Source organism: Rattus norvegicus, chromosome 4, assembly GCF_036323735.1.
Source record: "Rattus norvegicus strain BN/NHsdMcwi chromosome 4, GRCr8, whole genome shotgun sequence".
In the NCBI taxonomy this organism is placed as follows: domain Eukaryota; kingdom Metazoa; phylum Chordata; class Mammalia; order Rodentia; family Muridae; genus Rattus; species Rattus norvegicus.
Window position 1 is genome coordinate 171,373,677 of NC_086022.1, and position 25,158 is coordinate 171,398,834.

The following is a 25,158-nucleotide window of genomic DNA, read 5'->3' on the forward strand; positions in this document are numbered from 1 at the left end:
AGTTCATCCAATTGGTTCTGATCCTTAAAGAACCCCACTAATACAATATTCAAGTTCAGGTCTGAGGCTATTCTGAGTTCCTTCTTTCTCTCCTCTCTCTCTCCTAGCTCTCCCACCTTCCCTTAATGTATTTGTCTCTTATTTTATACCATGATAGAACTCATCCATTATGACAAGATGGGATGAAAGTATGATTTGGTCCAGCTTAACAGCATTTTTTTCCCATTACTTTCACAGCTCTTCTCAACTTTTCATAACCCCACATTCAGCAAGTTTCCAGTATGGACTAGAAAGCTTTGGGAAAGTGGATACGGATGGCATCTTGTTCTTTTGAGTTCCCAAGTTGCCACTATTCTATGTGAGGTGCAGTTCTCTTTGATCTCTGATTATCATCCATCCAACAGCCAACACACAGTTACCCTGTTCCCGACATGTTCCTTGTGCCTTTCTGTGTGCTCACGATAAGAACATTGAGTAAAATTAGTCCCTGGCTGCCTAAGGTCTGCATATTCACTGAGAGGTCACAGAGAATGGTGCCATTGTTGGTAGCATGGGCATGGGAGCCCCTCTGGGATGGCAGGGCTTGAGAGATATAAGAGTGTGAGCAAAGAACAAAAGCCAGGTAAGGCTCCTTCTTGGCTTCTCTCAGAATCTACAAGGAGACCCATGCACTCGCTGCTTAGTGATCGAGAGATGTAATAGACATGGGGTGGCATTGGAAGAAGGTCCCATCAGGCATGTCTGTGCATTTCATAGTAGAACTCGATCGTTCCGGAGTATTTTAAATACAGAAATGTTATCATGTCTCACTGTCACTGTAAGAGGATTTCTCTGGATTTTGATGGGAGAATAGATCATGGAGAACAATAGGAAAAAGAAGCAGGGAGACCAGTTAGGGCCTATTGATAACTTAGACTAGCTTGAAGTAAACATGTGACAACGAATTGGGGGAATAAATTGTTGCATTTTGAATTTTGAAGGTAGGGCCAGTAAGAAAGTGCCGACAGATGAAGCTTAAGAAAAAGAGGATGAGGATGTCTTCCATATTTTTTGTCCCGAGAAAGCAGATAACGGCCAATGTTACTGGTAAATCAAGGACTGATTAAGAGAAGGGAAAGTTTGCAAGTGTACAGCCATGACCACGGGGTCAAGAGCTTTGAGGGAAGCCAGGTTTCTAGGGAGCTGGAGGCAGGAGGATCTGGATTTCACAATCAACCTGGGCTACTTGAAAACCTCTTTCAAACAACACAAAAATATAAAATAAACCAAAACTCACCAGGTGCACACGTTGGGTGTGAGATGCTTATCAGATCTTTGAATGGATGTGACAAGCAATTAAATATACCACCGCTCAGGGATAGTTGCCCATGCACTTAGTGGTTTTAAATTATCAAGAAAACACTGCCTGACCCAAAAAGCAGCACTGGGAACATCTTCCCATTGTCTCGTGTGTAATCAAGAATGGGCTTTGACCCTCAAACCGTGACTGTAGAGACCTGGACGCCCAGTGGCCAGAAGAAAACAGGAAGCTCTGAAACTGGAATTTCAGAGCCATGAGCTGCTGTGTAGGAAACTGAACCCAGATCCTCTGAGAACAGCAATGCTCTCAACGGCTGACCCCTCTCACTGGCCTAGAGCACCACTCTTTACAGCCTGCATTTCCCAAAGCCTAAGTGACCTGTGTTCATCCGTGCCTGGGGTATTTGGATAACAAAGAGTTCCTATATCTGGGTGAAGGTAAAAGCATGATGGTAAAATCCCTGGGTATTGCTAGGCACCACATCTTAAAGATAATAAAGAGCTGGCAGAGCCATTCGAGCAAACTGTCCTTTAAATGATGGTCCCCTCCCAGGGACGGGTAAGCTCAGGACGAATGTCTGATACCTAAGAGGAAATGGCCTTCTGGACACCAGGAAAGCCCAGACATTGGTAGAGCATTGTGAGTGACGCTCTGTGTTCTTATACAAACCATTTGAGGCTCACTGACTTCAGTTTCCTTACATGGAAAGGTGAGGACCAAACCAGGTCTGTTGGACATACCACATTTGAATAATATCTTTAAAAGAGTAAAGTCTACCCAAAACAGAAGGAAAAAACTGGAACACTCAAAAGTATGTGCTGTTAAAAGTTGAGAACTTATCGTTCTGAGAACAGAAGCAACCCTGTCCTTCTATGGCTGCTAGAGGTGTGCCTACCAAATCTAGTATAGGACATCCTTCAGTTCTGGTTACTGTTTAACCTAAGGACATTTACACGGACACTTTGTTCACTAGGAGATCCAGCTGAGAGATGTAACTGATAGAGCTGGCTGAATTAGAGGCCAAGGATTAGACCGACCAGAGAAGATCAGATGGGAGGTAGGGCATGTGATGAGCTAAACAGGTAAAACACAAGTATAACCATAAACTGGCCAAACTACTGAACAACATTTTCTACGTTGTATATATTTATTTGTGCATGACGAACAGAGATCCCATGGGCATGCATGTGGAGTCAGAGGGCCAGTAGTGGAAGCCATTTCTTTCCTGCCAAATGGGTTCCAAGGATTGAACTCAGTTCTTCAGGCTTGGTGGCAGGTGCCTTAATGGGCTAAGCCATCTTGCCAGTCCCCACTACACAGTGTGGAACCTTTATCTTACTTAATTTGCATATTCTTAGGAAGAATAGAGCCGGAGAGATGGCTCAACAGTTAAGGCCACTTATTGCTCTTGCAGAGGACCTAGGATCTGTCCGTTCCCACCACTCTCATGGAAGGTCACGACCGTTTGCAACGCCAGTTCCAGGGGACTTCATGTCCGCTTTTGACTTCAGTGGGCACCAGACATATATGTGGTGTATATACAATACATTTATGCAAACACTTATAAAAATTTTTAAATTCTAAAAATAAACGGGAGGATATATAGTGTACTTGGAGTTTGGGTTCAGTACAAATGAAGCTGGAGTGGGTCGGGGGCCCGGAACCCCGGGTGAAGAAGAATGGTAGCAAGTAGACTGGCTATAGTCTTGGAGGAGGATGATTTAGGGTATGGTGTTGTAACCCCATCTTGAGAAAGGTGGTGGTGACTGTAAATCAGCTCCTCCCTCAGGGGTACCCCACCCACATTATTTCTACCATTTTCCCTACATTCATTTCTACCTATTTTTCAGTATCCAGGCAGCTCTACGATGCCCAAGAGCAAAACAACAAACAACAAACAAACAAACAAACAAACAAACCACCCTTCCATCCCGGCCCTCGTCAGCAGGAGAGCTCAGCTCCTTCCCACCACGGTAGGGACGCTGAGCAATTTAAAACTCTGAGACTCCAGGCAGGCCATGAGTGACATAGCAGAATCCAAGTGTAACCCCCTAGAGACCTATGAAGGAGAAGCATTGTGGGATAGACCTGGCAGCAAACACATGACTTCTTCACTGCAGTCCCAGTTCTGTCTCCAGTTACTGGCAGAACAGGGTCGGAGGGCTCAGACACTCCATGCCTGCCTGACTGACCTGTGAGTGTTTGCAGGAAACATTCAATCATTTTCTGAATCCAACAAAGGGATATTTATTTTGAAAACAAAGCATCAAGTTTCCTTAGAGGTAGAGTAACTTGCTTCACTTTCGTCCCTGGTAAGGATGAAATATATACAACCATATAAAACTATTCAGGGTCCTCAAATCTTGAGATCCACTGATACAGAACATATTGCACCATGATGCCTATGCATATTTTATAGTTGACTGCTCTATTCTTTTAATTTGATAGAGGAATATCCTCAGTTTATCTCTTCAGATTCTGGGCAAATTTTTTTTTAAAGATTGAACTTTTTTTTTCAAATGGTGGTATGACTTCAAATTGGAGCTTTAAAAATAAACATGTTCTTTGTCAAGGAAGTTTTATGTCTTTATGATATAATCCAGAGTCAATGGGGAAGAGGCACTCTCCACTGAGGTCTGGGGGGAAGGACCTCGGAGCATGGGACCACACACACAGGGTATGGATTTAGGCATGGAACACATATCCTCAAAGAACTGAGGGCATGGGACTGAAGGAATCGTTTCTCAAATTATTTCTATCATTTTCCCACATTACTTTCCACTTATTCTTCAATATCTGTCCCAAAACAAAAGAAACAAAACCAAAAACCAACCAACCAAACACACAACTCCCCCCTACACACACACACACACACACACACACACACACACACACACACACACACAGAAAAAGAACCAAAAATCGATCACTTACTTTGGCATGTCATCCACAACCTTCAAATTATTGATATTTCCTAATGTAGCCCCCATACAGTGTTTTAAGTCTTTGCCAAATGTTGAACACTCCAAACATGCCCACCATATTTAGAATACGGTGTCTTTCTCTTCTCTAACCTGCTCCTCTGGTGTTCGGTATGTGGGAGCAAAATGCGCTATCAAGTATCAACCTCTAGGCGTGTCTGTCTTTTCTCCCACAGAACCAACTCTTTATGACCCCACCCTTCAGCCTCAGCACTGTGACTGCTCCAAACGAGAGGAGAGAACGAAAGCCAACATGTCACTCGATTAGTAATTGATGGAGCAGAAGTTCAGATTCAGGAGCCACGGACTTGGATACCGAGATGGAAACCAATGCCTTCTGCTATTTGATGTGTCAAGAAACGCGTTCTTTTAGTAACAGCAGCCACGCTGTTCCTAATGGGATGAAAACACCTTTAAAACCTCGTCCAAACGGCGATGGGGATCCACATGCCTCATTGCCTGAAGGGTGTCCGTGGGTTTCTAACTGAAAACTCTACTTACAGTCAAGGCTGCCGTTTACCCTGGTTTTATACGTGAGGAAACTGGGCTCCTGGAGAGCTAGGTAGCTCGCTTCAGGTCATAGCTATGGTAAACGGTCAGCCAGGACTATGAATCAAATTCCGTCAAGATGTGACTCTTTACTGCTGATAGTGCGCCATTGCTCTGTCTTAATGAGAGGTGTAGTTAATGGTGGGTCACTTACAGCAAGTGGCAATAGGATACACTCATAGGACTCGGACAGAAATGGATCTACATCTCATTTCTGACGTAAGGTGCTTAGCATCTCCCGTGACACCCTTGTCCACCAGGCCATCCCCACAGAGCTATGGTGACTGGAGGGATGGTGTGATGAGACATTCTCAGAACTTGTTTAGCAGGTGACAGATCCTCAGGAAACAGATGGTGCCTCCGAGAGACGGTCATGCTTAATACCCAGGCTAACAGACAGAATCTTAACCCAGGCCATTAGATTTCAAACCCAACTTCTCTACCGCTAGACCACTGTCTCAGCAAAGGTGTGTGCGTTCTCTCATGACATCAGTAAATCTGCGCCTGCTTTTACACAGCCTCTCAGTTCTACTGTAGGTCTACTCCAGACTGCTTCATGTGCTTCTGAACCCAATATGGATACCACTGGGAAGGTTACATACGTACACAGAAGTAAGTTCCTGCCACAAGATTTAAACAGACGATTATGATATGCCAGCCTTAAGACCAAAGGTAACCATTAAGATGTATCACGTACTCACTAGCTCAGTAATTCTATTTGTGGTAATGGAGTCTCTGGGAATGGAAAAAAACCATATATTAAAAAGGGGGTTGTAGCACTGTAAAGAATAACCACAAGAAACTAAAAACAATTAGATATTTTTCAAGAAGAGCATTTTTAGATAATTTGGGTGGTTCCTAGTCTAAGAGACACCCTGTGAGCATTCACAGGATGACTGAGGTAGCAATGTAGCCCTAAGATCGTCATTTGCAGGATGATGCCTTGTGACACAGAAGATGTGAAATTGTCCCCGTGCCAAACTGAACCCCCAGGGCTCAAAAACAAGACACCGAGAAAGGGTATTCAGGCAGTGCAAAATTATCGCGGGTATCTGTTTCTTCTTTACATGTTTTGTGTCAAATTATGAAGTTGATTTTAAGGAATAAAGGATAAGGTCAAGAAAGGCAACAATATATTCGATCGTAAATGTGTAACCCTGTCCATATCTGATGCTGAGAGCCATGGGAGAACCGGATGGCCAGAGAAGACTCTTTCTATGAACAAGAAGTTTGGAGAAAGGTTCAATACCTGTCTAAGTTTCTTCCTTGGTGACCAGGAACCCTATGAGATCTCAGGTCCAGCCCAAATGTTGCTCCTGAACAGCTTCAGGAGGAAGCATGGCTAAAGCTGGGCCAGAAACCCAGTTTTTAAGGGTATGTCACTGCTTTAAGGGCTTTCATCTTTTCTTCCAGCAGGGTGGGGTGGACAATAGCTCACTCCAACCCCTCTCCCCAGGAGTTTTGAGAAGAACTTAGAAGAGTTTGGATGATCGGGCAAAGTCTGCGAGGTCTCTGCCTAGAAGCAAAAGGTCATACATAGAACGGAGTCCTTCACCATCATCTTACCGGCTTCGCGCAGGCGCTTTCGCACGATGTCCAGTCCTTCCTCCACAGCATCCCTCAAGTTTTGCAAAGGTTCTTTGTAGGCTGAGTTATCCATCATCAGGACACTGATCTCGTAGGTGCCATTGTGGCACTTCTGCCTCACCTGGGAGGCCCAGAACATCAGCGTGGGTTGGAAGAGCAGTAACCGCACAGCCAAGCCCAGGAGTGACGTCATGACCTCGCTCGCCGTAGCACCATGCCCCCTGGGATTGCTTGCTTGTGGAGACACAGGGAGCCCCTCTGGGCAGCGACTAGCAGAGTCCCTTGGTCCTCTCTTCCCCACGTACCTTTCTGGTTTTGCTACGCTGGTCACACGGGCTGTAAAACTCAGCCTGCCTGCCAGTAATTAGCAGGTACATTATGGTAGGAGGTAAAGCAAAGTTCACTTTGTGTGTTTGCACACAGAAAGGTCAGAGCTATAAACGGCAGGATTACCAGGGCCTCGTCCAATAAAAGTACACCCGTTTGTGACACATCGCTGGGAAGAGGGAAGGGAAGAAGGGAGCAGTATATTTTACATAGCAGGCTTTATGAAATGGAAAATAAAGGTCGAAGGGCTTAGGGCAAGCACAGCAGCGATGGCCCATTAGTGCTTCAGCTTTAGCTGAACATCAAGGTCCAAGCGTCTACTAGGATGTGCTGCGCATCTTGTGCCCAGCCCACCTCCATCTGTCATCACTTCACTATGGGGGACAGTAGCAAGGCTCTGGAGACTTAATCACGAGCGATGTGGATGCATGAATGTCCGCGTGGATCACACGTTCATTCTAACGGGACAGACAAACATTAGACTAGTGAATAGCCAAAGTCAACAATGGAGAAGAGAACAGAGCGCCGTGGGAACACGAGGGAGAGTTAACGTGATTTCTCAGGGAAGTCAAGGAAGCTTCCTCGAGAGCCCGAAGGTCCCTAAACTGAGCTCTGAAGGATAAATGTCCGTTAGCCGAATGGGAAGGTGGACGGCCCGTGCTAGGCTAGTGGGTGGATTGTGAAAGAACAGCGGTGGGAAGGGGTGAGGTGTATTTGAGGAACCGAGAGACACAGTATTGGCATGCTGTGAGCTAGGAGTCAGGTGGTAACAGGAGGCTTCAGAAGATGAGGCTGAGGCATGACAGGGATTGTAGGGGAGTTCGGACTATATTCTAAAAGTCAGAAAGGGACTTGACATGGTAAATATTTTATTTTTTTAATTTCCGATACTGAGGATTTAACTTAGTCCCTCACATAAATCAAATGACTTAAAAATTGTGTGTGCATATCATGGTGCACATGTAGAGGTCAGAGGGCAGCCTTGAGCCTTGGCATTAATGCTCCACCTTGAGACAGGGTCTCTTATTTGAAGCTGGTTATGGTAAACCGGCTGGCCTGGGTGGGAATCTCCAAGGATCCTTGAGTCTCCCCGCTACAGCAGTGCTAGGGTTACCCATGTACTACTCTACTGTATCTGACAGTATGTGGATTCTGGGATCCCATCTCAAGTTCTTACTCTTGTGTGGCAGGCTCTCTACTTACTGAGCCAATTCCATAGCTGATCATGTGACTTTTGAAAGGACCACCCACACTGTCAAGGAAGAAATGTCCCAGAGAGAGGCAAACGAAATCAAAGAATTTATAAGGATTCTGTTTCTATGGTAGTCGTGAGTTAAAGGGTTCCTGGGAAAAGACAGATGAAGGGGAGATGGGTTCAAAACATCTAAAAAGTGAATGAATGGGACTTGGTATTTTATTGCATTTGAGATCTCAGGGAGAGAGAGGACTCAAGGGTGATGCCAAAAAGTGTAGAATCCTGAAAGCCAGCGGGTTTTAAAGAGATAGTGACTTCCGTCTCGAGACAGGTTGATTTTATATCTGTCTGTGCAGATGTGAGAAGAGGACCTGTATTTAAGGGGACATTAGGAATATGACAGCCACATTGGCTGATGGGTCAGCCCTCATGGTTTCCAATGTTGGCTTCAAACTGTGAAAACTAAGGTTGTTGACCGGCGTGAGGTGCCTTTCGAGGAAGTAATTTAAACTGTGCTTTCACCCTTCCCAAGCAAAATATTGGAAACACGGCTAAATCTGGCCAATCTAAATAGAAGTAAGGTCCTCACCCCAAAGAAATTATACAATCTGCACTTCAATCCTTCTCAAGGTCACTTGAATAGCCTCTCTGGGCTCTCTGTTTTCTAGCCGGGGCCATCCCCCTTTGCAGGACCCCAAGGAGATAGCCTTCTTCAGAATGCAGCTTTTGAACAGACTCTGTGGGTGACTACAGGTGGGAATTCTGCCTCCTGGCGTAGAATTGGGATCTCTTGGTTTAGCATTGGTTCCTTTGCCTTAACCTAACTAGTTCTGGTGTTTAGTAAAAAGAAGGCATTTTGGACTTCTCCTTAGGTCAAACAGCAGTGGATAGGGTTCCTAAAAACAAATGACTCTATACCTGGGGCTCAGATATTTTAAGGTTTTGTTTGTTTGTTGTTTGTTTGTTTGTTTATGTGTGAGTTCCTTCATGCGTTTATTTGCAACTTTTGTTTGCAGGTACCCACGGAGGCCAGACGAGAGCATCAGATCCCCCCGGAGCTAGAGTGATGGGTGGCTGTGTATGTGGAACCAATTCTGGGTCTTCTGGAAGATCAGTAAGCACTTTTAACCGCTGCGTCACATCTCTGTGTCCTTACACTTGTGATTCTTATCTGTTCATTAGTAGCCAAGAACCTGAAAAGAAAAGGCTGGTCCTAGAAGCCTATTCATCTGTAGAAATAACTGTCTCTCTTGCCAAAAGCAGACAGGAGAGACAGCGCTAACTGGGAAGTGGTCATCGGGTATGGGATGGGGGGTGTTTTTACGAGGGAGATGCTGCATCGTTTAAATGTTGGTACGAAGGAGCTGGTATAAAGCTGGAGGGGAAGGCATCGATGGAGAGAGGTAATTGAGAAACTGTGTTCAGGAAACTGAAGTAGTGGGATTCTCAAGGCAACTGAAGAAAGGCTTGTGTGATGCTCTTATGCGTGCATATGGCTGGGAGCCCCAGGGCTTTGTGTGTGTGGGTTTAAATCAGCCTGTAGAAGGAGGCAGGGTGTCTGCTGAGAGTTAAAGGGACGCTTGAGCAGCCGTAGGCTTAAGGAGAAACGATGACCTTGGAAAGGCCCTGTAATGAGTAAGGGGAGGGACTACGAGGCCTGCCATGAGGCTGTTTAGCTGTGAGTGGTGAGCTCCCTGACTGGATTTACTGATGCACGTCACTCCTCTTATGACTTTCTCCAGCAAGGTTCAACTGCTTAGAGATAGGCACAGGACTGTGAGCGACAGGGCCTCTCTAGGAGTGGACAATTCCTAGGTAGGTACAATGAAAATTTAGTGGATTTCAAAAGTTGTAGGTTGAAAAGAAGAAGAATGAGGAGGAGGAGGAGGAGGAGGAGGAGGATGGAGAGGGGGAGGAGGAGGAGGAGGGGGAGGGGGAGGAGGAGGAGGAGATCTAGAGAGTCAGACTGTTACACCTAGGCCAAATGAAGAGTTAGGGAGGTTGATGTACAGAAATCCCAGCATTGGGTAGGCTGAGGAGGGAGGTGTGCTAGCAAGACCAGTTTGAGTTACATTGGGAGACCCTGTCCAAAAACCAAACCAAAGCAAGCACAAACAATTGAAGGAAGAGGGGAGCAGATACAGCGAGGGGTGAGAAAATGGATGAAAGAGAGATTATGAAGCACAGGTGAGAAAAGGAAGTAGAAATGCAGAGAAGTCCCAGGAGCAGTGGCCTGGATGGCAGTGTTTGAAGTGGGCTGTTGTGTCATTGATTGGAACGCTCATAGACTGGGGAGGTGTAGGGCAATACATCTGAACAAAAGGACTCAAGGAAGTAGGAGTCTGGTTTGAAGGCAGGAACCTACTTGGCAGGAACATCCGTGAGATAGACAGCAGGCCCTTGCTAGAGAGGAAGAGCGCTCCATGCAGTAGCCAATGGAAGAAAGAATCCAGAACTCACAGTGGTTCCTAGAAAGGGCCGGAGAGTGGTGAGCGCATGGTATGAAAATCAAAGACCAGAGGCTGTGTTTTAAGTGAAGCTTTTCAAGTGACAAAGTAAATCAGTATACAAAGGATCAATGGAAAGAATGTCAATGAACATGTGTGGATAGTAAAATGAAGATTCACATGTCCACATTTCCAACAACTAAGAAATGGAATATTACTTTTACCTTGCCTTTGCACCCCTGAACACCATATCCCTAGGGCTTCGTCTCTTTTTCATGCTAGATAGCCAAGAGGTGTAAGAAATCATCTAGGAAGAAATAAACTGTAGCCAGGCACCTGCTGGTTAGGGCACAGGTATTTCTGAGGACACAGGTGACTGGATGGGAGGCATGGGATATTGTTGGAATATGGTCAGAAAAAAGATGCCCAGTGAACAACGCCACCTTGGGGAACTGTAGAGAGGATACATGAGAAAAAGGCAGAGGGATTTTTACCTTGAGTGCATTTTGATCCCTGGACTGTTCTTGGACATGATTTTGTGCCTGGGTTAAACATTTACATTGAATTTATAAGACATGTTTATTCCTGTTAGATATCAGAACCCAGGTATAGAACCCGACCTAAGGAAAGGGTATGCTGAATGCTGACCTCAGTGAGCCCTGAGTCTGGATGCGGCTTCTGCCTTGTTTTCCTGCTTCCCAAGATTCAATCTATAGCAAATGTCAGGCGATTGTGTTTAAATTGGTGTGTCCCGAGAAAGCTCTGGGAAAGGGCTGCTCTCTTCTTACTTAGTACTCGCTTGCTAGAGTTTATTTACATGTTTTTCTGAAGTCAAACAACCTTTCTTGGATCACTGCTTTCTTTGTTACATTTGTGTATAAAAGTACACTGAAACCAGAGTGAGGTTGTCTGGAGCATTAGCCTGTAGTCTGTCCCACTCTTTAAGGGCCTCAAATCCTAGGCCCTGCAGACAGATCTGCCTAGGTTGCTGAAAGTGGACAGGATATCAGAAGAGAAAGAGCAATATGGCGAGGAGATGAAGTGCCAAAGGCTGGGTTGGGCATGGCTATTGATTGGTGTTGGTCATAGGTGCCACGGTAAAGACAGAAGCTCACCAAGGTGCCAAGCCTTCTTTTTCCAAAGGATTCAGCTTTCTTGGAAAAGCCTGACCCTTGACTAGCTTGCTCCAATTGCTTTATTTAAACATTATATAAGCTTAATTGGGGCTGGGAAAGGCTCCAACTACCGAAGCTATTTTGCCCTTGCTGCCCAAGCGAGCAGTCAACCCACACAGATCTCAGTCTCTGTCAACCGTGGCTAGCCATAATCAAAAGAACGCCATGTTTGCTAGGAGTGTCTTAGGATCAAGGCGGGTGCAGCTGCAAAGCTCTCATGTAGCACCAAGTGCAGATTCTCTGGCAAGACAGCCATTCTTCTTGTTCCAAACAGTCTCAAAACAATTTCTCAGCCTCTACTGATTCATCCAAACTCGTCAGTCCCAAGTATCCCTGAGACAGTATGTGGCCCAGGCCTCACAAGGCTCAGACTCGATTGAAGATGGAGGCCGTTGTGGTTATTTTCCCCAGCAGGGTGGGTGTCTTAGTTTAGGTTTTACTGTTGTAAAGAGATACCATGACCAAGGCAACTTGTATAAAGGACATTTCTTCGTTGGGGCTGGTTTACAGGTTCTGAGGTTCAGTCCATTGCCATCGTGGTGGGAGCAGGGCAGCATCCAGGCAGACTCGGTGCTGGAGGAGCTGAGAGTTCTGCATCTTGATCCAAAGGCAATGAGGAGGAGACTGTCTTCAGGCAGCTAAGAGGAGGGTCTCTGAGCCCACCCTCAAAGTGACACACTTCCTCCGACAAGGCCAGACCTACTCCAACAAGGAGTGTCCTAATAGTGACACTCCCTGGGCCAAACATGTTCAAACCACCACAGTGGGTCCTGCTGGGTGATGGATAGTAGACGTGGTGCACAGTTAGCGTGATGGTCAGTCTTGACTATTAACTCGGTAGGAATTAGAATCGCGTAGGAGACAGACTACAGGGAGAGCACTTCCAGGAAGGATTAACAGAGGGAGGCAGACTCACTTTGAAAGTGGGTTCCCTGAGTCCCGAGCGAAAAGGAGAAACTGAGCGCATTGGCAGTGCTGGTTCTGCTCTTTCCTGAGTATGGACGCAGTGTGACCAGCCCCCTCCTCCTCTTGGCTACAGCTAAGGCTGCTCTCACTACCATGCCTGTCCCCTTTGACGGGCTGTGCCTTCAATCTACAAGCTGATAACACCTTTCTTCCTGAAGCTGCTTGTGTCACAGCAATGAGCCCATAAGCAGTACGGTATTACTTGGTACTAGAAGGCGGGTCATGGCTATGGTAAACCTGACTCGGTGGTTCTTAGGCTCTTAGTACTCATCAGTGGACGGAATGTGGAAGAGTTTACACATGTGGGCAGAGAATCCCAATGATGCTGTAAGTGTAACTTAAAGAACGTTGTGGCAGGAGTGTGGAAGGCCAGAATGTGGAGACACCTGCAGACAGTGGAAACCTGGCTCATGAAGTTTCGAGGGGGAAAAGGCCTCCACTGAGAGTTAGACCAGAGGCCATTTGCGTGTGCTCCATTTTGGAGAAGAATCTGGCTTTATTCTACCAGTGTCCTGAATAAGTCTTGAGTAAGGCTAAATTCAAAAGCGAGGGACCAAGCGGTTCCATGGAGGAGATTTCAATACATTGTGACATCGGGTTGTGGCATGGTTATTACTAAGTTAGAATTTCAATAGACAGAGCAGAAAGTAGGAAAAAATGTACCATTCATGAAGGAAGGGATATAAGTAGGCTTAGAGACACAGACAAAAGGAGCTCAAATAAAGCAACTATATGTAATTCTGATTTTTCCCCCATTGGATATTTTTTATTTATATTTCAAATTTTATTCCTTTTCCCAGTTTCCCGTCCATAACCCCCTATCCCATCCTCCTCCCCCTTCTTCTATGAGGGTGTTCCCCCTCCCCAACCACCTACTCCTTCCCTCCTCTGTACCCTGACATTCCCCTACACTGGGGGTCTAGCCTTGGCAGGACCAAGGGCTTCTCCTCCCATTGGTGCCCAACAAGGCCATCCTCTGCTACATATGCAGCTGGAACCATGGCTCTGTCCATGTATAGTCTTTGGGTAGTGGTTTAGTCCCTGGGAGCTCTGGTTAGTTGGTATTATTGTTCTTATGGGGTCTCAAGCCCCTTTGGCTCCTTCAATCCTTTCTTTAACTCCTCCAATGGGGACCCCGTTCTCAGTTCAATGGTTTGCTGCTAACATTTGCCTCTGTATTTGTCATGCTCTGGCAGAGCCTCTCAGGTGACAGCTATACCAGGCTCCTGTCAGCATGCACTTCTTGGCTTCATCAATATTGTCTGGTTTTGGTGGCTGTATGTGTATGGGCTGGATCCCCAGGTGGGGCAGGCTCTGAAGAGCCATTCTTTTAGTCTCTGCCCCAAACTTTGTCTCCATATCTCCTCCTATGAATATTTTTGTTCTCTCTCTAAGAAGGACTGAAGCATCCACACTGATCATCCTTCTTCTTGAGTTTCATGTAGACTGTGGATTGTATTTTGGGCAATTCAAGTTTTTAGGCTAATATCCACTTATCAATGAGTGCATTGCATTTTTTTTGTGATTGGTTTACCTCATTTAGGACATTTTCTACTTCCATTCATTTGCCTACGAGTTTCATAAAGTCATTGTTTTTGATAGCTGAGTAGTATTCCATTGTGTAGATGTACCACATTTTCTGTATCCATTCCTCTGTTGAAGGGCATCTGGGTTCTTTCCAGCTTCTGGCTATTATTAATAGGGCTGCTATGAACATAGTGGAGCATGTGTCCTTGTGATATATTGGAGCATCTTTTGGATACATTCCCAGGAGTAGTAATAGCTGGATCCTCAGGTAGTACTGTGTTCAATTTTCTGTGGAACCTCCAGACTGATTTCCAGAGTGGTTGTACCAGCTTGCAGCAACTATAATTCTTATATATTTGGTTGTGAGCCTATCCTTTAACGGCTGAGCCATCTCTCCAGCCCAGCAACTATAATTCTTAAAGGGATAAGAGTTAATAAAAGGAAACTTCTGGGGGGCTGGGGATTTAGCTCAGTGGTAGAGCGCTTACCTAGGAAGCGCAAGGCCCTGGGTTCGGTCCCCAGCTCCGAAAAAAAAAGAACCAAAAAAAAAAAAAAAAAAAAAAGGAAACTTCTGGCTCTCCCTTGGAACAATGGGTAAGATGGCTGAGTCTGAGACCCCACCTACTGATGGCCCCAGGTTGTATTCCAATTCATTTGAAACAGGAGAGTAGCACCTGAGACTGCCACCAGATGGGTTCACTGCTCCAAAATGGCCAGCTAGAGAAATGTCTTCCTCTGCACTCAGATTTCCTCGCTTCATTCTTCCTCTCATTCATTCATTCACTACTCATCTATAGGACTGAGGATTGACCTTAAGGCTCTACTGATGCTAGGCAGGCATTCTGCCACTGAGCTATACCCCTCACCCTTTTCATCACTTCCAATAATAAAAGGTAAGGCAGGTCTTTGCTAACGTTCCCAGACTGGACCTGAGCTCACTCTGTAGCCCAAGTAGGCTTTGAAATTGAGATCTTCCTGCCTCAGCCTCTGCAGTACTCAGATTACAATCATGAGCCCTTAGGCCCAGCTCCGATTCCTGAATTAGCATATTCTTTTGTCTGTGAAGGAAATATCTTTATTTTAAATAAAATATATTTATTTTCATCTACTATTTACATAAGAAAGTCTAATGCCAGTTTAGGTTTAAACAAGAATCTTCCTTCTTCCTCCCCCTCCTTTCCTCTTTCTGTCTGTCTGTCTTTCTTCCTTAGGTAGTCGTGAGACAGGGTCTAGTGTAGTTCAGGTTTACCTCAGCTCCTTGTGTAGCCAAGGACAGCTTTAACCTCCTGATCACTCTGCCTCTAGCTTTCAAGTGCTGAGATTACAGGTGTGTGCCACCACACCTGGGCTGGTCATGCAAACTTTCCAAATTAGTATATAGATATATTAATTTTTATGTAACAAAAGAAAGATTATTGAGTTCCTAGGACTGCTGAGGCAGGAAAAGAGGAAAGATAACAGCAGAAAAGCAGAATAGCAAGAGGCTGGGATCTGCCTAGACAGAACTGGTCAGGGGAAAGCCGAACGTTTTCTCCCTAAAGAGCAAGGATGTGTAAAATGAACAAGAACTCACATGTGCAAGGACGTGTAAAGTGAACTTGAAAGACCCTTAGACAGAGGAGACTCTCACTCCAATCCTGAGGACACCCACCACCCCACGAACACACAGGACTCAGTCTTGATGTAAAAACAAGAGGTTTACTTGGGATACCAGTGCACTGGGGCTCCACACAGTCCTCACGCAGGAGTGATGTGAAGAGTCCAGAACAGCAGGAACACACAGTCTATATAGTCCCCACAAGGTCACACAGCTTCATTAGCTCAGCTATTTCGGTGCCAAGGATATCTGACTAGGCAGATGTTTCTTGTCCTGGAGTTCCTGGGACAAGGCCGCAACCACATCAGCGCAGCCATTCCAGTACCAAGGACGTCTGACTTGACAAATGTTTTTTCATCCTGGGGTTCCCAGGACAAGGCCACAGCGATATCATCTGTTCTTGTGCCTGGGTAGCTTCCTGGAGAGTGGGTGGGAATGTGCTTTCTGTACTTTCTGGTCTAGCGTCTAGGGGCTAAGCAGAGGCCAACTTAAAATTTTTCATTTTTAAGAAATGGCTGCGCTGCATGTGGAAAGTGAAAAGGATCAGAAGTTCAAATTCATGTTCAGCTACGTACTGAGTTCAAGGCTAGCCTAAGTTACATAAAACACTGACCCAACTTGCATTTCATCAAAATTAGCTAGACTAGGTATAGTGCCACATACCTTTAATCTTACAGGACTTGGAAGGTACAGACAGGTAGAGCTCTGTGAGTTCAAGACCAACCTGATGTACAAAAAAATGCAAACACAGCCAAGGCAACACCAATATCACCAACAAAAACAAAGTGTTTTTAAGACTTATATAAAAAAAAAGAAGAAGAAATGGCTGCGCTAATGTCAAGCGGGGATCTTTCAAACTCACATGTTCCTTGAGGAAGTGTAGTTTATTTCTGTGAACAGATGTAGGTGTCGAGGGCCCTGTAGTGAGTCTGTGCTGCTGTGTATCATGAATAAACAAATCTACCATGGCGGTGATTGTATTTAAACCAATCACATAGCAACTTAAAACAGACCCCAAACCTTCATATCTGCGTCTTGGAGCATCTGGTTTGTAGGGATATGGGAAGATGTCCAGTCCAGAGCCTGCTTTTGGATGGTAAACAGCAGGATGCTGGGCAATCTACAGAGGCAGCAGGTGCTAGTTGAAAGCAATCAGGGTGACTTAGGACTTTGGACATTTGAAGTCTGATATGGTGTCTTAGCACTTGGGTGGCTGAGGCAGGAAACTGTCACAAGATCAACACCAGCTTGGGCTAGAGTTCTTGGCCAAACCGGGTTGCAATGTGAGACATTGTGTCAAAATAAAGCACAAAAACAACAGAGCAAGCAAGATAGCAACGCATTCAAGGATTTGAACTGCTAAGAACAGGGGAAAAGAAGGAGAAGGGCAGGGTTGGGGATTTAGCTCAGTGGTAGAGCCCTTGCCTAGGAAGCGCAAGGCCCTGGGTTCGGTCCCCAGCTCCGAAAAAAAAGAAAAAAAAAAGAGAGAGAGAAAAAAAGAAGGAGAAGGGCCAGGAGAGGACAGTGGGGGTTAACATGGTTAAGGAAGAATGATGTGTAAATGTATGCACAGACAGACAGACGGACAGATGATAAACAGATGATAGTAGCTGGATAAATGATAGACAGATAAACAGGTAGATAGACAAGATGATAGCAACTATCACAATGAAACTCGTTACTTTTCTATGCTAAGATATTAATAAACAATGAAAAATAAAAAAATGGACTTTTTTTTTTAAACAAAGAGTTCAGCGACTTAATAAAAATCTACTGAGGATGACTGGTAGAATTCCGGTGAGTCTGGAATGAAATGGAGAAGCGTTGTCTGAATCGATAGCAAAGGAATGAACAACCAAACCTTCTCCCTGGCTAGCATTGTGCACCTCAGCCCCTGATGCGTGAGAATGACAGGCTTCTCTCTGTCTGCTGGTGGCCTGCTTCCTGGATTCTCCCTGTCCTTCATTCTAGGAAAATGTGACCTGTGAGCACCCCGCCTCCTCTTCCCAGCTCCATCATGTACAGCACCCGTGCATGTCTCGGCAGAACTGGCACTGGTGACTGCTGCACCTGCCCTGGCCCCTGGGTCTTGCAAATATCTGTATTAGCTGACATCAGACATAATGGGAGGAAAGGGGCCTGGGGAGGGGAGAGTAAGACTTTGTTGACACAGTTTATTTTAGCTCCTGTTCCCTGCAGTACTGGAGTGTAGACAGAAGTATTGTGGGCCTTGTCTGTTGATGCATCCTTAGAAGGTGCCTGGAAATGCAGAAAAAGCACAGAAATGTCGTGAGACAATAGGAACCCTTTGAAGTTCCAGAAGGCACCTTAATGTTTTTAATAAAGGTAACGTGCGGTGTGGGACTAGAACTTTGTGTTTGCTAAGCACATGAACTGTGGCAGGTGACCTACAGTCGCCAGTGCTCAGTTCTCCGCTCCCCACCATGAATCTACTCTCTATTCTAGCACGTTCGACTATGCCACAACTGGTGTTGGAGTTTGGACGAGAGGTGGTTAATGGGATTTACTCAAAGAGAAGCCACTTATGCGAGGCTGAGGCACCACTGTAGGGGCAATGCACTGTTTCCTGGAGAGACAGCCCACACATACAGCACTCAATCGCCACACTACCCAACCCCGTCTCTAGTGCGACCCTGTAGATGCATACTGCAGTCCCGAGGGAGACAAACAATTGACAACAACAACAACAACGACAACAGCAACAACCCCGCCAAAGGAACAGTCTGACAGAGCACTTGGTGTTCATTAAACCATAGAAACCTTTGCACCTGACAGGCTGCACCACACATAGAAGGTGATGCTCTGCTCGGACAAAGATTACTATCCTGCTTTGTCACTTTGAGGGTCCACTCTGAGGGACAAGCTGTGGCGAATTCAAGGGGGACTGCAGTCTAGCGCCGATTGTCCGCCGCTTGTGGGAGAGGCCTCCTCTGGGGATACTCCCGCTCCGTGGGCCACAGCAGAACACAGAGTGAGTGGGGTTATTGGTGCTGAGTGGCTTCTACAAATACTGGAGCCACTGGTGGAGATGAGTTACCAACACCGTGACGAACGCTGGCTCTTAGATGCGGAAGTCTGTGTTAATTCAGTTAAACCACAGCACTTGGTGCTCAGGAGGTGTCCAGCAAATCATCTCCCCCTTGGGCACAGGGTCTCATGTAGTTCCGCCTGGCCAAGGATGGCCTTGAACATCTGCTCCCATAGCTTCTGTTTTTGCAGAGTGCGGGAATTACAAGTTTGCCACTCCACGCCTGGCTTACACGTGCTGAGGATGGAACCCAGGCTTCCCGCCTAACAGGAAGCAGTGTGCACGCTCAGCTGCACCCAGCCCCATTATTACTATCCTTTAAGCCCCCTTCAAGCAGCAGAATTAATTTCTCCTTCCTGTATGCACAGTCATTTCTTCTGAAATTTGAACGTAATTTTCTTTATTTCTCCCAATCTTCCTCATTTGCTCCTATAATTGTTGTCGTTGTTGTTGTTTAAACTGAGTTAATGGCATGTTCTCCCAGCCGGTACCAGACCTCCATCCAGTCTCCGCACCTTAGGAGAGAGGTCCGAGGAAGAACATCCTGAAATCTGCCAGAACTAATCCAAGCATCGGCTCCATCACTCGCCACTGTGTGAGTTTCCTTCCTCCATACAGCGTGGAGAGGCTTTATAATAAAACCCTCTGAAATTGGGGAAATTAAACAAAATGTTGTATGGGAGAAGCTCGGCTTGAGTCTAGCTTGGGTTCTCAGGGCAGGATCAGCACACGCTGAGGCGAGTCCTTACGTCACTTCCTCCCACATTCGCTTGAGGGGCACTCGGCTCACGTTCCAGACTCCTGCTGGGCTCTTTGTGGATGTTCAACAAAGGAGAGATTCATTTTTACACTCTCACACTTCCCCATTCCCCACCTCGCCTCCACCTCGGCAGCAGCCCTTCAGGAATGCCCACGCCCTTATCTTTAAAGCCGGCACTTTCTAAGTACAGGCTCCTTGTTTGCCTCAAAGATAGAGATGCATTGAGCAAACACAGCCAAGGAGACAAGGTCCAAGAAGTCAAACATTACCCTCAGTTCTGGTCTTACTCTTTTCCCACTTTTCCTCCATTGAACTTTCCTGAGCTTCCACATGTGCCCCGAGATTCCGCCCCCACTAAACACCCCACCCCCTTACCCACCCCTCAGCATTCTCTCCACCAGACTCTTCCTCCTCTTGGCACATACTGCCCCCCAGAGGTGGTGGGTTGAACCTCTGGCCACTGAGGTGAGTACCACCTTCTGTTTGTCTGTCCTGACTAGAATTGTCTGCTATGGGTACATGATCTGAGAGTCTGGGACAAGGGACATTTAAAACTCAAGTCTAACTTTCTGCCATTGTTTTGCCCTTTTAGAAGTCAAATCCATTAAGGTGCAAAGCGATTTTGGTGTACTTGGACATCCTTCTCTCCGGTTTTTCTGTAGAGAGGCAGACTCTTGACAGACTGGGACAATAACTCAGGGACATGGGTCACGGAAAAAAACAAAACCTTTTATTTTTATACACATGCACAAGGGAGCCAAAGGGAGGAGAAGAAAAAGAAAGCAGACTCCAGTAAGAGAGGAACAGAGCCTTATGATCTGCCCGAGGCTGACAGGTACCCAGTCACCCTGCACCCAGCCTCCCAGCGCCCACCCTGCTGCTGCTTGTCCCGTCTCCTTCTAAGGTTAAGGTCTACACCTTGGGGTGTGAGTTCTACTATTTTAGTGAGATACATGTTGGACCTTAGTGATTTTTCTAGGAATCCACTAGTGTCTTAAACTAGATGCTAATTAAATATCTTTAAATCTCTCTAAGTAGAGTGCTTATAACGACTTGTTTGTTTGCCTCCCAAGGTCTGTTTTCTGCAGGCTTGTTGTTCATGTGGTGTTTGAAGATGGTTATGGCCTCATTTACATTTCCTTTGTCTTTCGTCACTTCCTGTTCCCCTTAGTTTGGAAGCTGAACCCACGACCCAACATTTTTTCATAGTAAAAACCAAACCATGCCTTCCCACAGCCGGACAACCTCCTTGCTACTCACTCTGCACCGTAAGCCTCACCAGACCTCACACGGACCCCAGCTGCTGCTCTCAGGCACAAGCAGCCCTTGCACCTGATTTGGGGACATCAATACTGCTGTGTGTAGACACAATGACGTGTACCAACCCGGGCTTGTTTCTCGGGACGCGCTGAACTGTTGACTGCATCCTGTTTGCTGTCAAATAAATGAATGATGATCCATTGAAGTAACTTGGGCAGACAAACCGAGTCAGCATTATGGCCCTTACGACCACCATGTTACATTAATGTTTCATTTCTGAATATGGATATGGAGAATCAGTTTGTAGGGTGTGTGTGTGTGTGTGTGTGTGTGTGTGTGTGTGTGTGTGTGCGCGCGCGCGCGCGGATAACTTGGTCAGTTTGTTTTCTCTTTCCATCCCTGGGCTTTTACCGGCCCAGCTATCTCGCCAGCTCTGGTTTTTCTTAACTCGCATACCTGTTTCATCTTCTTCTTGGGACATTACCATTTTTATATAATGAACTTAAATTTACATTTTGAACCTTATGGTCTCTTTCTAAACTCTGCGTTCGAGAATCCAAACCTACATGGCATCTCGTAACAGCCTGCAGCTCCAGCTTCAGGGGACTGGATGCCTTCTTCTAGCCTCTGCGGGCACTGCACATGCATGGTGCACCGATATATACGTAGGCAAAACAAAATGCCCATACACATAGAATGAAAATAATTCTTAAAGCCAATTTAGTAACAGCAACCAAAATGGAACCTGATGTGCTGTGACATCTCTGTGTGGATGTGGAACTTAAGTCCAAACTGAGCATGCCTAGACCAGAACCCTAGGCCTCTCACCCTTTCTCCCCCATTAACCTTCACTATCTGTTTTAGTTAGCGTTAACTGTCAGCTTGACGCAGCCTAGCTTTATCTGAGAGGAAAGCCTCCATGCAGGAACTACCTAGATCAGATTGGTCTGTGGCCACATCTGTGTGGAATCATTGATATAGGAGGGACGGGCCACTGTGGGCGGCACCATCCCTAGGCAGGTGGTCCTGGGCTGTAGAGAGAGTCAGTAAGCAGCGTTTCTCCATGTTTTCTTTTTCAGTTTCTGCTCGGACATCTCTGAATGATGGCCAGTAACCTAGAAATGTTAAGTCAAATAAACCTGTTCCTTCCCTGAGTTACTTCTGGTCAGGGCGCTGGGTAGCTCTGCAGACGGAGCACACCTGACAGTGTCTCGTCCAATCTTCCTTACTGCTGTCATTTCAGTAGTCCACACCTCTCTCTCTCTCACCCAGGATGCTGTCGGAGCCTCCTTGCTGCTCCACCTGCTTTAGCTTTCGTATCTTACAGCTCATTCCCCACACAATGGCTGACAAACACTGTGGTAGTTAGAATAGGAATGGCACCCACAGACTCATGTGTTTCAGTGCTTGGCCCACAGGGCCAATTGGCACTATTAGGAGGTGTGGCCTTGTTGGAGGGGTGTGGCCTTGTTAGAGTAGGTGTGGCCTAGTTGGAGGAAGTGTGCCACTGTGGGAATTGGCAGTGAGGTCTCTATGCTCAAGCTCCATACACTGTGAATCCAGACCCTCCTCTTGGCTGCCTGTGAAAGACAGTCTCCTCCTTGCTGCCTTCGGATCAAGCTGTAACTCCTGGTTCCTTTAACAGCATGTCTGCTTGGACGCTGCCATACTTCCCACCATGATGGTAATGGACTAAATGTTTGAAACTGTAAGCCAGCTCCAATGAGATGTTTGCCTTCATAAGAGTTGCCTTGGTCATGGTGTCTCTTCACAACAATAAAACTCTAAGACAGACATTTAGAAAATACTAAATCGGGGGTGGAGAGATGGCTCAGCGGTTAAGAGCACTGACTGCTCTTCCAGAGGTCCTGAGTTCAAATCCCAGCAACCACATGGTGGCTCACAACCATCCGTAATGGGATCTGATGTCCCCTTCAGGTGTGTCTGAAGACAGCAACAGTGTACTCACATATACATGGAATAAATAAAATAAATCAAAAAAAAAAAAAAAAGAAAAGAAAATACCAAATCAAATTGCTATTCTTCCTAAGACTCCAAGTAGCTTGCCATTTTATTAACATGATAATCAGAACATACAGTATTTACCAAGGGCCTAAGATCATCTACATGCTTTATAAAACTTACTAGTCATGACAAACACTGTGCTGTGGGATAAATTGGTTTTTAAGATTTATTTTAAAAAATTTGACTATTTTATGTTTATAGGTATTTTGCCTGCCTGTGCAGCTTCCCTAAGACTGGACTTACAGACAGGTGTGGCTCCCACGTGGGTGCTGAGAATTGAGCCCAGCTTTGCTCAAAGAGCAGCCAGCGCTCGGATTTGCCGAGCCGTCTCTCCAGGCTCCGTTCTTTTCTTGCCACGTTGCCTTTCTGTGGCTAACAAAACTCTAGATGAAGAGAACACATTTTTTAGTTTCATGGCTTCTAGAATAAAAGCATTCAATGATATCAAGAAAAAAACTATTTATCTCAGTGAAAGAAAATATACAGACTGATTTAAAAGAGAACTTGAATAAATATGTCTTTTAGTACGATAAAATTCACGTGCTTCAGTCAAAACCCATGAATGTCAGTTGCTTTCACTTAAGATGGTTTTCAAGAACAAACTCTGCCTGTCTCCGGGATTTCCCTTCACCTTGATAGCACGCGGTCTTCTGCTGGACTCATGGCTCTATTTTGTCATTTCTTGGGACAACATGAACAGACATGTACTCATTCCAGAGAGGGAACAAATACCAGATCATAAATTAAGTTAAAAGACATGTTAAGTTAAAAGAATACGCGTGAATGTTCTGAATCATGGAAAAATGAAGTTGCTCCAAAAATTAAAAAACAACTTAATTATCTTGGCTCATGCCCAATGTTGGAAAGGCACACAAAGATTTACTAAACTTTTAACTTTAGTCTGATAAGCTGGTGACAGTGGCAGCAGCAGTACACACCCTTGATCCCAGCACTCTGGAGGCAGAGGCAGGAGGATTTCTGAGAGAAATCTTGTCTCGGGATGAAGAATAGAAAAGGGGTTGGGGGATGCTTGACAAATATTCGCAATTCAAGGATAAATACTGACATTCTGATTTACCTTTCTTTCTGCTATACCATGTATAAGATAAATTGGAAGCCACCGGGCAGGCATTGTCTTTGTATGTGACCTAGTCACACAGGCACAAGAACGTGAATTAGTTAGAAATGAAGTCTACATAATACGATTTTTTTTCACAAATTATTCAACATGAACTAAGAAGATTCTTTCATTGTGATTCACAAAACATAAATTGGCTATGAACACTACAAGAGAAAATTGAGGAGTGTTTTGTCAGTACTGGTAAATTTCTGAGATTTAATTTTATGTGTATATGTAAGTGTGTGTGTGTGTGTGTGTGTGTGTGTGTGTGTGTGTGTGTGTGTGCCTGCGTAGGTGACTGAGGAGAACCAGAAGACATCTGATTGCTTGGAACTGGAGTTATAGGCAGTTAGGAGCTGGGAAGCCAACACATGTCTTCCACAAAAGCATCAAGTGTTCTTAACGTGTAGCCTTCTTTCTGTCAGGTTTCAAACCCTGGGACAGATAGCTGAGGTGTCATTTAACTCCTGCATCCCTCTGTCTGTACCTGTTATAAGGCCCTCCTGCCTGGCATACCTCACTGCTACCTTGAACTATCCAGCCCAGGGGTCTAGAATGTTCTTCCCTGTATAACCAATCATTTTGGTTGTCCACACTTTTTGTACCTTTGGGATTCCTGGTTGTTGCACCTGGTTCCCCCCCCTCCCCACATGGTACAGCTTAGACTGGTCTTGGCCATTTTGGACCTTCCTAGAGGTCCCTGTCCCTAATTATTTCTCCCTCTTTTCTTCAATGAATCTCCTCCTCCATAACTAAGAGCGGCCATGTTTCCTCTTCCTTCCTTTCTTTCTTTCTTTCTTTCTTTCTTTCTTTCTTTCTTTCTTTCTTTCACTTTCCAGCCCTGATACTGGTAAATTTAGAATCAAGTTTCAAGTAATATAACAGTCCACTGAATTCATAGTTGAGAATACTGAATTATTTAATGGGAATGGACAGAGTATTATGCTGTTATTTCCAGTTTAATAAATTATTTTTTAAAAAATTGTTTGCCATTATATAAGTTCAAAGTTTAAGAAAAAGGCTTTGGGCTCCTTACTTGGCTAGCACACGTTTTCACAGTCTGCCTGTAGGTTGCTGGATACAAGAAGCCATTTCCAGTTGTAGACTCCATGAACTTTAAATAGAGCAAACATACTCAAAAGATAGTATTTTGCCCAAGGTTGTTAGTGCGTGTAAAATGCACATCTGACTTCAAAACTCAGTTCAAAACAATATAAGATATTATACCCCAGGAGTTTTTCTGTTGGTGATACTAACATTGTTGACATACTGGGTCACATAAACTATTTTCAT

General features: G+C 45.4%; 1 protein-coding gene and 2 long non-coding RNA genes across 5 annotated transcripts in view; 2 read left to right on the forward strand and 1 right to left on the reverse strand.

Annotated features, from left to right (window-relative positions):
* The window catches only part of Gucy2c (guanylate cyclase 2C), an 80,582-nt gene extending 73,962 nt beyond the window's left edge, over positions 1-6,620 (reverse strand). For 2 of the 3 annotated variants that reach the window (XM_039107137.2, XM_063285634.1), the window contains exon 1: positions 1-4,470. This exon is cut by the window's left edge and continues 200 nt beyond it. Coding sequence is in view for 1 of the 3 variants with exons in the window: in NM_013170.1 (NP_037302.1) it covers positions 6,397-6,610 (214 nt within the window). In the remaining 2 variants the exon portion in view is untranslated. Of the gene's footprint in view, positions 4,471-6,396 lie in introns of those variants that run through there. The other variant, NM_013170.1, reaches the window with a different exon arrangement.
* Positions 1-9,793, forward strand: part of LOC134486648 (uncharacterized) — a 31,296-nt gene extending 21,503 nt beyond the window's left edge. The window contains exons 2-3 of the long non-coding RNA XR_010065988.1: positions 4,458-5,502; positions 8,956-9,793. This is a non-coding gene — a long non-coding RNA (uncharacterized LOC134486648). The remainder of the gene's footprint in view (positions 1-4,457; positions 5,503-8,955) is intronic.
* Positions 9,794-20,163: 10,370 nt separating this feature from the next.
* LOC134486649 (uncharacterized) lies at positions 20,164-21,970 on the forward strand. Its single transcript, XR_010065989.1, has 2 exons — positions 20,164-20,295; positions 20,534-21,970. It is a non-coding gene; the product is annotated as an uncharacterized LOC134486649 (long non-coding RNA).
* The last annotated feature ends 3,188 nt before the right edge of the window (positions 21,971-25,158 follow it).